This window comes from Leucoraja erinacea, chromosome 3 (assembly GCF_028641065.1).
Source record: "Leucoraja erinacea ecotype New England chromosome 3, Leri_hhj_1, whole genome shotgun sequence".
Lineage (NCBI taxonomy): Eukaryota > Metazoa > Chordata > Chondrichthyes > Rajiformes > Rajidae > Leucoraja > Leucoraja erinaceus.
The window spans coordinates 75,574,868-75,587,960 of NC_073379.1; the positions used below are offsets into that span (position 1 = coordinate 75,574,868).

The window sequence follows — 13,093 nt, forward strand, 5'->3', positions numbered from 1 at the left end:
AACTAAGGTGATTGCACATCAATCCTCCTTTGCATTCATTCACATCAGCCTCACTCCTCACTACCCCTATATTAATAACCTTCACCTGCATGTCCAGCAAACCACTCCCATCTATTGATTGCCAAACGTTTACTTAAATAAAGGGTTTCCCTTTTGGCGGATCCAGCTGTCAATGATGCTTGGACTCCACAGTAGTGGATTATTTAATGTCAAATCAAAATTAATGTGTCACCCATTTAAGACAGAGTTGAAGTGAAACTTTTACTCCATGCAGGCATCAGTATTTGGAACTCTTTTACTTAATGAAAGGTAGAAACAGAGTCTATGTATTTTCTTAAGGTAGAGAAAGATAGATTATTTTACATCAAGAAATGAAAGGTTGCCATGGGAAGGAGGAAATGCAGAGTTGAAGTCGCAATCAGGCCAGTCATGACTTTGTGAAATAACATAGCAGTTAGAGGGGCTGATAGGCCTATTCTTCTAATTCATAACCCTACCATAACTTACACTGAAGCAGGCCTCAGCTCGCTGTGTAAGGCCAGCTTCAGTGTGAATGGCGGTGTGCTTCACAGGCCTTGAGTACACAAGCTTTGTAAGTGAAATTGCTGTTAAAACGAATGTGGCTTGGTGTTTGGTGTCATTGTATTTGCTTGGCAGTCTCTGTCATTCTTTCAGGACCAATGCATGGAGTAGCCAGTTCAGATAAATAATGCAGAAGGGGGTAGGTTATTATATAACAAGTCATCCACTCCTTGAGCATGTTGAATTTCCAAGCCATCGTTTACAATAGATTGTGAGCAGTATATCTCAAAACAGGATTGCACATATTTTGGTGCAGTAAATATGTGCTAAAGTTAGCAAGCATGCCGTGTCTGATATTACTACAATAAATTCTAAATTGAAGTGCCCTTGCTTTAAGTAAACAAGTGCCGTGATGTGCATGCTTTAAGAGGTGTTAAAACAGGATCGGTATGTTTTACATGGACTACTGCTTGTTAGTCGGCAGGAATGGCAGGCATGCCCTCATCATGGGAAATGTTAAAGCTGTCTCCATGTTAGCCATAGGATGCCATGGATATGATGGAAATGGGTTGGAGGCACAGGGATGTGTGGTTGAATGAGAGAGCAGGAAATAGATTGAGAAGGGGGATATACAAGTATATGATTTATTGAAAGTAGTAACATAGAAACATAGAAATTAGGTGCAGGAGTAGGCCATTCGGCCCTTCGAGCCTGCACCGCCATTCAATATGATCATGGCTGATCATCCAACTCAGTATCCCGTACCTGCCTTCTCTCCATACCCTCTGATCCCCTTAGCCACAAGGGCCACATCTAACTCCCTCTTAAATATAGCCAATGAACTGGCCTCGACTACCCTCTGCGGCAGAGAGTTCCAGCGATTCACCACTCACTGTGTGAAAAAAGTTCTTCTCATCTCGATTTTAAAGGATTTCCCCCTTATCCTTAAGCTGTGACCCCTTGTCCTGGACTTCCCTAACATCGGGAACAATCTTCCTGCATCTAGCCTGTCCAACCCCTTAAGAATTTTGTAAGTTTCTATAAGATTCCCTCTCAATCTCCTAAATTCTAGAGAGTATAAACCAAGTCTATCCAGTCTTTCTTCATAAGACAGTCCTGACATCCCAGGAATCAGTCTGGTGAACCGTCTCTGCACTCCCTCTATGGCAATAATGTCCTTCCTCAGATTTGGAGACCAAAACTGTACGCAATGCTCCAGGTGTGGTCTCACCAAGACCCTGTACAACTGCAGTAGAACCTCCCTGCTCCTATACTCAAATCCTTTTGCAATGAAAGCGAACATACCATTCGCTTTCTTTACTGCCTGCTGCACCTGCATGCCTACCTTCAATGACTGGTGTACCATGATACCCAGGTCTCGCTGCATCTCCCCCTTTCCCAATCGGCCACCATTTAGATAATAGTCTGCTTTCCCGTTTTTGCCACCAAAATGGATAACCTCACATTTATCCACATTATACTGCATCTGCCAAACATTTGCCCACTCACCCAGCCTATCCAAGTCACCTTGTAGTCTCCTAGCATCCTCCTCACAGCTAACACTGCCCCCCAGCTTAGTGTCATCCGCAAACTTGGGGATATTGCCTTCAATTCCCTCATCCAGATCATTAATATATATTGTAAATAGCTGGGGTCCCAGCACTGAGCCTTGCGGTACCCCACTAGTCACTGCCTGCCATTGTGAAAAGGACCCGTTTACTCCTACTCTTTGCTTCCTGTTTGCCAGCCAGTTCTCTATCCACATCAATACTGAACCCCCAATGCCTTGTGCTTTAAGTTTGTATACTAATCTCTTATGTGAGACCTTGTCGAAAGCCTTCTGGAAGTCCAGATACACCACATCCACTGGTTCTCCCCTATCCACGCTACTAGTTACATCCTCGAAAAATTCTATAAGATTCGTCAGACATGATTTACCTTTCGTAAATCCATGCTGACTTTGTCCAATGATTTCACCACTTTCCAAATGTGCTGCTATCCCATCTTTAATAACTGACTCTAGCAGTTTCCCCACTACCGATGTTAGACTAACTGGTCTGTAATTCCCCATTTTCTCTCTCCCTCCCTTCTTAAAAAGTGGGGTTACGTTTGCTACCCGCCAATCTTCAGGAACTACTCCAGAATCTAAAGAGTTTTGAAAGATTATTACTAATGCATCCACTATTTCTGGAGCTACTTCCTTAAGTACTCTGGGATGCAGCCTATCTGGCCCTGGGGATTTATCGGCCTTTAATCCATTCAATTTACGCAACGCCACTTCTCGGCTAACCTGGATTTCACTCAATTCCTCCAACTCCTTTGATCCGCGGTCCCCTGCTATTTCCAGCAAATTATTTATGTCTTCCTTAGTGAAGACGGAACCAAAGTAGTTATTCAATTGGTCCGCCATATCCTTGTTCCCCATGATCAACGCACCTGTTTCTGACTGCAAGGGACCTACATTTGTTTTAACTAATCTCTTTCTTTTCACATATCTTCACATAACATAGATGCACAGCATGGTGTAGAGGCATTTAGCATGTTTGCCTTCATTAGCTGGGGCAATGAGTTCAAGTCACAACTGTATGTGATGTTGGTGAGACCACACATGCGGTATTATGTGCATTGGTGGTTAGCTATCTATAGGAAGGATGGCATTAAGTTGGACAGGATGCAGAGAAGATTAACAACAATGATACTGGGACAGTTAAAAGATGAGACTGGGTAGGCTGGGACTTTTGTCCTTAGGGTGACTTTATAGAGGTATATAAAATCACAATAACTAGAGGGCAGCGATTTACAGTGAGTGATTTAGAATAGACTTTTTTCGCACAGAGAGTAGAGGATTTGTGGAACAATCTAACAGTGGTAGAGAGGGGGACAATTACAACATTTAAAAGACATTTGGTTGGTACATGGATAGGGAAGGTTAAAAGGGATGTAGGCCAAACAGACACAAATGAGATGCTCAGCTAGGCAACTTGGTCATCATGGATGAGTTGGGCCAAAGGATCTATTTCGATGCAATGTAATTCTATGATTCAAAGACGTGGCTCCATTTTTGTAGAGTTTAGTAATGCAAATCTAAGGAATGGCAGAGAGAGGAACTAAGAGAGTGGGCAGATGGAAGAATGGAAGGTTTGGGGGGAAGATGGGAAATGTGGATGTGAAATGGAATGGGGAGAAGTACAATAGGTGTTGGGAGAGGCAGACAGACTAAGGTATGATGAGTGAGTGCGATAGGAAGCAATAGTGTGTCGAAATTGGGCCATGCAGTATGATGAAATGCAGTTAATTAAAAATAAAGTTGAATTATATTTTTGCTCTTGCTTTATAAATAACAGATTTTAAAATTATATTTGATAGCTAAAATATTGCTAACTTCTCGTTTACAAAAATATATCAACAGTGAAAATAAATAAAAGCTTATCTAAAATACTGTAGGATTAGCAATTCCCAAATCCTTAGCTTTAAAAAAAAAAGTGCTTGAATATGAAATTGTTCTGCAAGTTATTTTATGTTGATTAACAGTTTGCATAACAACCCTGCATTTTAGTATAAAGGGATTGAGATGGAGCAGTGCCAAATAAATATGGCACAAATATGAAACCATGGCAGTATTTTCATGTTGAATACTTAGAATTACAATCTAACATGAGTCACAAGAATCTGTTAACAATGGCGGACCCACAGTACATTCAAAACCTTTCGTGCTTAACTAGGAAACCTGAAATATATTGATCTCTAATTCTATCTTGAACAATATGAAAAGACCATGAATCAGACCCAGTTATCAAAAAATAGCTTTTGCATTACTCATGGTGATAGCATATATTGAGAAATGATGTGGAATAAATTTGAAGGGGAGTTTTAATTCCAAGGTTGAAATCCAACGGCGGTGGGCAGCAGGACCCATTGTTGTGCTCGGACTCATTAATCTGGCTGGCCTGCTGCCTGCCTGTGGGAGTCCAGAGACAGCTCACCATTTTTGCACTGTGAAGTTTGGATGGCCCATTGTATATCAGGGGAAATTAGATAGGATTTGGGAGATTTTCCAATGGTGGCCCTGAATATTCTAGCACTTTTTAGGATTTGTGTGGATTGCCGCTGACAGTGTCATGACTATGAATTTGGGCATTGAGAACAGTAAATGTCAAGAGGTAAAAGTCTGCCCACAAGACAATAATGTCTCCTCAGCAAGTTTGTAGAGTCATGGACTTGTGCAATACAGAAACAGCCCATGCGACCCATCACATATATGGGGCATTCATCTGGATTAATACAATTTTCCAGCATTTGGTCCTTAGCCTTCTAGACACAGGTGATTCAAGTATTCATTTTAAATGCTATCAATTTTGTATTTTGGTGGTGGTTTCTCACCTGCATGCAAGTATTCTGATACAAAACCTTGTAAATGACAATTTATTCAGAGCCATCGAACGTCTGATCTGCCAGTTTCTAGACCAGGTGTTACGGTGGCGCAGCAGAAGTAGCAACCTTATAGCGCTTGCAGTGCCAGAGACACGGGTTTGATCCCATCTACGGGCGTTGTCTGTACGGAGTTTGTACGTTCTCCCTGTGACTATGTGGGATTTCTCCGAAATCTTCGGTTTCCTCTCACACTCCGAAGACTTACAGGTTTGTAGGTTATTTGCCCCTGGTGCATGTAGGAGAGTGTTAATATGCGGGGTTCACTGGTTGATGCGGCTCCGTGTGCCGAAGGGCCTGTTTCCGCACTGTATCTCTAAACTTAACTTGACTAAACTGTGTGTATGCATAGTGCTGGAACTCTGCCCCAAAAGCAATGATGAATTTTTAAGAGAGCTCCAGTTACCTCGATGATGTAAGCTTTATCTGAATAGTACTTAGAATGTTATCATTGTTTTATCTTCTGTAGGTCAATACAAATAAATCACTCAGGACCAATTGCAGACTGTCAGGGAAAGAAAGGAAAACCACTGCCACATGATGGTCCTTCAGCTGGTATGATCTTACAACTGTGGGGAAATACATCTCTAGCTGTGTTTGTAGCTCAATTATTTTCCAGAACTTCACTTAAGAGGCAGGTGTAATTTCTGCAACATGTAATTGGGGTCATTTCCAAAGTCAATTTATATTTACTGTGGTTGCACCAAAAACATATCAATTTCCAGCAGTGGCCTAATGCACTGGAGAGGAACCTAGTAATCAACTGAGATTGAAGAGTCTGTAAACAGAATTAGTCAGTACAATGAAGAAGGGAAAGTGTGTAGCCATGTTTTTCTTGCAGAACTCTGACTTGTAGGCCTCCTAACAGATACCATGCCACTGTCAGAAGGCTTAGAAACCACCAGCCAGTCCAAAATGCCTGTCTTTGTCCTACAGCTGGGCCTTTCTTCCTCCTAATTCGTGAAATACAGCCTCACTGGTGGTAAAACTCAGCCAGCAAGGCGTCTGCTCGACATTAATGTCCATGTAGCGCCGCAGAACTGTGTACCTTATTCCCCCCCCCCCCCCTTTTGTTTTTGTCTTTGTTTTTGATTAATTACATGTCTGCACTGAGTAGGAGCTGCTTTTAATCTCATTGTACATGTGTATAGTGACAATAAAATGGCATTACATTACATTACATGTGCACTTAATCCAGGCATTCTTTGGTAAAGGCAGTTGAAGCATAGTTGAGCAGGTGCCCTACTCCTGTTTATTCCAGGTATATGACTGCAATGGTGGTGCTTCTGAATGAATATCTCAAGCAAAGCAACCTGCAGCTATAAGATGAACAATTTTGAAACTTCACTGTAGGAATGCAATGTTATTAATTGTTTTTTTCCACCTAATGCATGTTTCTCAGCTACAGAAATTAGCAGCAGCTTCAGGCAGAGAGCATTTACAAAAACAATCAGACATTATAAGGTCTGCAGGTAAAGGAAGAGGCTGAATTATGTTCTCTCGCTAATTAATTATTTGTACTAACCGCTGAGGGGACTTCCAATACTGACAACTCTTCTGCTCACATTCAATCTGTTTAAAACATCCAAGTTTCATGTTGATTTCATTACCAGATTCGATGCATCATTGGGGTAGATTAGGGATGGGTTGAAAACTGTTATGGAATTATGTCAGGTGATAATTCTAGAACAAATACCCATTTAATGAGCCTTCCCTTTCTCCTTTTGTCTCCAAATACGATTACTTGAACCTTCTGCTCTTTTTATATTTCAGTGGAAATAGTATTTCAATATTTACCCACAATAATGTCCCCTGAGTTCACTCACCTCTTTGCCGGATGCTCCTCTCAGGACTCCTCTGTTGATCATGTTGCCCTTATTTGTGAATCTGCACAAAATGCTTAGCCTCCACGCCTAGACATATTTCTCACTCTTAAATCTGATCGTCTTATCCTGTTCCCCAGTCTCCCCATCCTCATCCCTTCTGACTTCATTCCCCCATCTCTTTCTTCCCCAATTTCTAATATGTTACCAACAATTCCAACCAGTCCTGATTCTCTGCAGTAGTGCAAGGTAACATCCCTGATGCAGGCACTCCGCTACTGTGGGGGAGTTTCTGTTTCCACACAAAATAAAATGTTGTATATTGTGTAACTGTATTAGGTTTTAGAGGGTCTTACTATGGTGGATGTTGAGAGATTCTTTGCTTTAACTGGTGTGGGAACAAAGATGGAATAAAAACAGAAAATGATGGACATATTGAACAGATTAGGCAGTATCTATGAAGAGAGAAACAGTGTTAACACCAGGTCAATTATCTTTTGGGTTGAGGTATTAAGCACATGTTAATTATAACAAGACAGAAGCTGGGTTTTTTTAGTACAGATGTTAAGTTGGCTTTATACAGATATGTGAAAGATGAGTAGTAGGCAGAGGCAGAATAATCTTGTCGAAAAATAATGAACCTTTATTGCATGCAAAGCAGAACTGTGATGATCTCCAAACTGCATTTCATTTCAAGAAAAGATCATTGAACCATTGTTATGAATCTACATTTGATAATCAAATTTATTCTAAGCATTTCGCTCATGGCAAACATTTCCGATTGATCAACTTAATTATATACAGACCATTAATTCCATTTAAAATATCAGTAATAACGCCAATTGTGTGTGGGTTCATTTCTTTGGAAATTAATGACTTTTTAAAATAAAATCTAAATTGAGTGTTTTCTTGTTAGTGAAAATGATGAACAGTAAGGGGCCGGGAAAGCAACACATCAAAAGGCCCTTAAGTGCTAATATTCTGGACAATAAACAAGCACCACAAGGAGCACGCAAATCTAAAATATTCTTTCAAAATGCAACAGTGGCTGGAAGGCCAACGACAAAACCTCGTAAGTTTAAACAATAAAACTTCCATTTCAAATGCCTTTTGTTCTCCAGTGTATGCTGTGAAATTTCAGATAATATTTAAAATCTTATATTATATCTAATTGAGTATAAATCAAAATCAATGTGAGTCATTTTTGTATTGGCCATGACCTAGTATAATGAATGATTTTTAATCATGTCTTTGCTATTTTCCTATTCACTTTATCTATCCTTTTATATTGATTTTACTGATTTCAATAATGTATTTATATCAGATGAAGTCAGATTTCACAATGTGTATAAACATAATTAATTGATTGATTGATTGATTATTATTTTTTTTTTAATGACCACACAGCCAGGCTGGTGGAATTTGTTATGCCAATGCAGCACATAAAAAAAAGAATACAAACATGACAATACTAAAGAACTTTAACATGAAAACATCCCCCCACAATGGTTCCCATTATGAGGGAAGGCACAAAGTCCAGTCCCCGACCCCAGTTCCCCCATAGTCAGGCCAATTGAGGCCTCCACAGTTGCCTCTACGGAGGCCCGATGTTCCAGGCCGCTCTTGCCGGGTGATGTTGTTCCGGCGTCGGGGGAGTCCTCTCATTGTACTAGTTCCAAGATTATGTGTTATATTTTGTTGCTACTGAAACACATGGCTGGGAATTTGTGATTATAATGTAAAAATATTAGCTTTCACTATTATTACTGTGTGAAATTCTCAGCTGGTTTGGGCATTGCACAATCCTGAATCAACACAGTGTCTTGAATATCATTAAAAATATATATCCTTTTACTAAAAACCACTGAAGATGTTCAACGTGTAACTAAATATTAATGACATTTTAAGTAATAATTAAAACTGAACATGGTTGTGAAAATCTAACATTATATGTGTGGATACTATTTTTAACAAAATGTTCAGTTCAGTTTATTGTCACGTGTAATGAGGTGCAGTGAAAAGCTTTTTCATTGCGTGCTAAACAGTCAGCCGAAAGACTATACATGATTACAATCAAGCTATCTACGGTGTACAGATACAGGATAAAGGGAATAATGTTTCATGCAAGACAAAGTCCAATAACGTCCGGGTAAAGATAGTCCGAGGGTCTCCAATGAGGTAGATGATAGGTCAGGACTGCTCTCTGGTTGGTATTTAAAATTTCTATGCATTTAAAAATAATCAATTTTTTTCCAGTCTGTTTATATATGTGTCCGAGCCTTCATTTCACTTTCTGTAATAAGCTGAAGTGAAAACAAATATTTTACTTTTTGACTTTCTGTACATTTAGTGTAGTTTAGTGTAGAGATACAGCATGGAAACAGGCCCTTCGGCCTACCTTGTCCGCACTGACCAACAATCACTTGTGCACCAGATCTATCCTACACACTAGTGATAATTTACAGAAGCCATTTTTAATCTACAAACCCGCACGTCTTTGGGATGTGATAGGAAACCAGAGCACTCGGAGAAAACCCATGTAGTCACAGGAAGAACTACAAACTCCATTCAGAGAAAACCCGTAGTCAGGATCGAACACAGGTCTCTGGCGCTATAAAGCCGCAACTCTACTGCTGCGCCATTGTGCCATCCTGAAAATGCCTTCTGTTTGGTCGGGTTTTCAGCCCACCTGCTGATGTTACTCTTGCTAGATACACAGATTTCTGATGAATGCACTGGCAGCAGCTGACATCAGGAGAAAGAAAATTTGCATTCTAATACGTATTGGAATTTTAAAGTGTTCTGGATTTATGCTGACTGGAGTATCTAATTTCAATATTTTCATAGAAAATGCGTCATACTTGCTTTGCATGTAAACCAGCTGTTCAAGTTTTACATTGAGTCAGTGTTCTGATCTCAGAACGCATGAATAGAGCGAAAAGGCACAGTATGGATTTCATGTATTTTATCTATTTGTTACCACTGGAACAGCCGCTTGGCATAGGGGAGTAAGGAAGCCTTACTGATATTCTGCATCCAAAGCTCTGTAACAGAAGTGCAAGAATAATGTTCTTCTCCAATTTAATATCCAATCTCTTCATTGTGATCCTAAACACAAAATCAAACTGTGTTCTAATTTTAACTGTTGAGTTTTACTGACTGTATAACTTGTATTCACATATCCCACTGCCAACAATGAACCATTGTGGGCTCCACCTTTCCTTGATCATCGTTGCTTTTTGCATATCTTTGCATATGTTCTGTGTACCATCTATTTCTCTTGTTTCCCTTTCCCCTAACGCTCAGTCTGAAGAAGGGCCTCGACCCGAAATGTCACATTCCTTTTCTCCAGAGATGCTGCCTGACCCGCTAAGTTACTCCAGCTTTTTGTCTCTATCTTCTCATTTTAAAGTTACTGTGAGTGGTAACTGGAAAGGCCATAAGTGATAGGAGTAGAATTAGGCCATTCGGCCCATCAAGTCTACCCCACCATTCAATCACGGCTTATCTATCTCCCTCCTAACCCCATACTCCTACCTCCTCCCCATAACCTCTGACACCTGTACAATCAATACCTATCTCTGCCTTAAAAATATGCACTGACTTGGCCTCCACAGCCTTCAGTGTGAAAGAATTCCACAGATTCACCATCCTCCGATTAAAGACATTTTTCCTCATCTCCTTCCTGAAAGAATGTCCTTTAATTCTGAGGCTGTGACATCTAGTTCTAGACTCTACCACTAGTGGAAACATCCTCTCCACTTCCACTCTATCCAAGCCTTTCACTGTTCTTTATGTTCCAATGAGGTTCCCCCTCATTCTTCTAAATTCCAGTGAGTACAGGCCCAGTGCCGACAAACGCTCATCGTAGGTTAACTGCTCATTCCTGGGATCATTCTTGTAAACGTCCTCTGAAACCAGCACATCCTTCCTCATATATGATGCCCTAAATAGCTCACAGTATTACAAATGCGGCCTTACCAGCGCCTTATAGAGCCTCAACATTACATCCCTGTTTTTGTACACAATCCCTCTTGAAATAAATGCAAGCACTGAGTTTGCTTTCTTTACTACCGATTCGATGAAGGGATTCAAAGTATCATTAGCAAATTTGCAGATGACACAAAGCTGGGTGGCAGTGAGAACTGTGAGGAGGGTGCTATGAGAATGCAGGGTAACTTGGACAGGTTGGGTGGGTGGGCAGATGCATGGCAGATGCAGTTTAATGTGGATAATTGTGAGGTTATCCACTTTGGTGGCAAAAACAGGAAGGCAGATAACTATCTGAATGGTGTTAAGTTGGGAATAGGGGAAGTACAAAGAGATTTGGGGGTCCTTGTTCATCAGTCACTGAAAGTGAGCATGCAGGTACAGCAGGCCGTGGAGAGAGTTAATGACATGTTGGCCTTCATAACAAGAGGAGTTGAGTATAGGAACAAAGAGGTCCTTCTGTAGTTGTACAGGGCCATAGTGAGACCACACCTGGAATATTGTGTGCAGTTTTGGTCTCCAAATTTGAGGAAGGACATTCTTGCTATTACGGGAGTGCAGCATAGATTCACGAGGTTAATCCGAGTATGGCAGACTGCCATATGTTGATAGAATGGAGCGGCTGGGCTTGTATACTCTGGAATTTAGAAGGCTGAGCGGGGATCTTATTGAAACATATAAGATTATGAAGGGATTGGACATGCTAGAGGCAGGAAACATGTTGGGGGAGTCCAGAACCAGGACCACAGTTTAAAAATAAAAATAAATATGAGGAAAAACATTTTCAGCCAGAGAGTTGTGAATGTGGAATTCTCTGCCTCAGAAGGCAGTGGAGGCCAATTCTCTGGATGCTTTCAAGAGAGAGTTTGAAAGCTCTTAAAGATAGCGGAGTCAGGGGATATGGTGAGAAGGTCGGAACGAGGTATTGAATGTGGATGATCAGCCATGATCACAGTGAATGGCGGTGCTGGCTCGAAGGGCCAAATACACCTATTGTCTATTGTCTATTGATTTGCAGATTAACTTTTAGGGAATCCTGCACCAGCACACCCAAGTCCCTTTACACCTCCGATTCTCTCCCCTTTTAGAAAATAGTCTACGCCTTTATTCCTACTACAGGTGCACAACCTTTTATCCGAAAGCCTTGGGACCAGACACTTTTCGTAATTCAGAATTTTTCGGCTTTCGGAATGGAAGATTTTTAGCGTAGATTTTAACGACTGGCTCAGTGGTAGAGTGCTCGGCTCATATCCGCAAAGTCGCGAATTTGCGCCTCGATCCCGGCAGTTACTAGATCGCGAGTTTCAGCTTTCAATGTAGTTTTTTCTTGCAGAATAGGAGAGAATAGGGAGGGTTAGGCTGGGATCATTCTCTGCGAGATAATCTTAGTGCGGGAGACAAGTGTAGGAGAGGTGTACTGACTGTGTGGGCAGAACTTTGGAAGTGATTGCCCACCATTCTCAAAAGCCGCTGTGTCTCCCTGTCCCTCCAACTCCAGAGGAATCCGCTGCCCGATGGGCCGCTACGGCGACAAGTGGCAGTTCGCCCACAGCCCGAGCTGCGCCCCCTCATCCGCAACCCGGGTTCCTCTGGAGTTGCAGCGGGGCTGGGCTAGAGTTGTTGCTGGCTGTGAGTCTCTGGGATCTCCGTGCTTGCAGTGGGCCTGGGGGTCGGTGTCCCGATGAGGGGGCGCAGCTCGGGCTGTGGGCGAACTGCCACTTGTCGCTGTAGCGGCGCATCGGGGAGCGGCTTCTGGTGGTCCTGACGTCTCTCAGCTCCTGTCCAGGGGGATGGCCGGAGACGTCAGGACCAACAGGAACCCGCTCCCCGATGCGCCGCTACAGCGACAAGTGGCAGTTCACCCACAACTCGAGCTGCGCCCCCTCATCCGCAACCCGGGTTCCTCTGGAGTTGGAGCGGGGCTGGGCTAGAGTTGCTGCTGGCTGTGAGTCTCTGGGATCTCCGTGCTTGCAGTCGGTGTCCCGTTGGTCCTGACGTCTCCGGTCACCCCCCTGGACTGGAGCTGAGACTGGGAACTGTACCGCCCTTGCCCCCTCCCTCTGCAACGGCAAACAACTCCACAGTTCCCAGTCTCAGCTCCTGTACAGGGGGGTGGCCGGAGACGTCACAGCCCGAGCTGCGCCCCCTCATCCGCAACCTCAAGACCAAGACGCACCTTGCACACCATCAGCTTCGGTCCCTACGGGGAGCGTGTTCCTCTGGAATTGGAACGGGGCTGGGCTGCTGCTGGCTGTGGGTCTCTGGGATCTCCGTGCTTGCAGTGGGCCTGGGGGCCGCTGTCCCGTTGGTTCTGACGTCTCCGGTGATTG

At 42.5% G+C, this 13,093-nt stretch overlaps 1 protein-coding gene across 4 annotated transcripts in view; it reads left to right on the plus strand.

The window, feature by feature from the left end:
• LOC129695746 (uncharacterized) overlaps positions 1-13,093 on the plus strand; it is a 135,912-nt gene that overhangs the window by 17,451 nt on the left and 105,368 nt on the right. For all 4 annotated transcript variants that reach the window (XM_055632987.1, XM_055632988.1, XM_055632986.1 and 1 more), the window contains 2 exons: positions 5,420-5,505; positions 7,690-7,845. In XM_055632987.1, the coding sequence (XP_055488962.1) occupies positions 5,420-5,505; positions 7,690-7,845 (242 nt within the window). The remainder of the gene's footprint in view (positions 1-5,419; positions 5,506-7,689; positions 7,846-13,093) is intronic.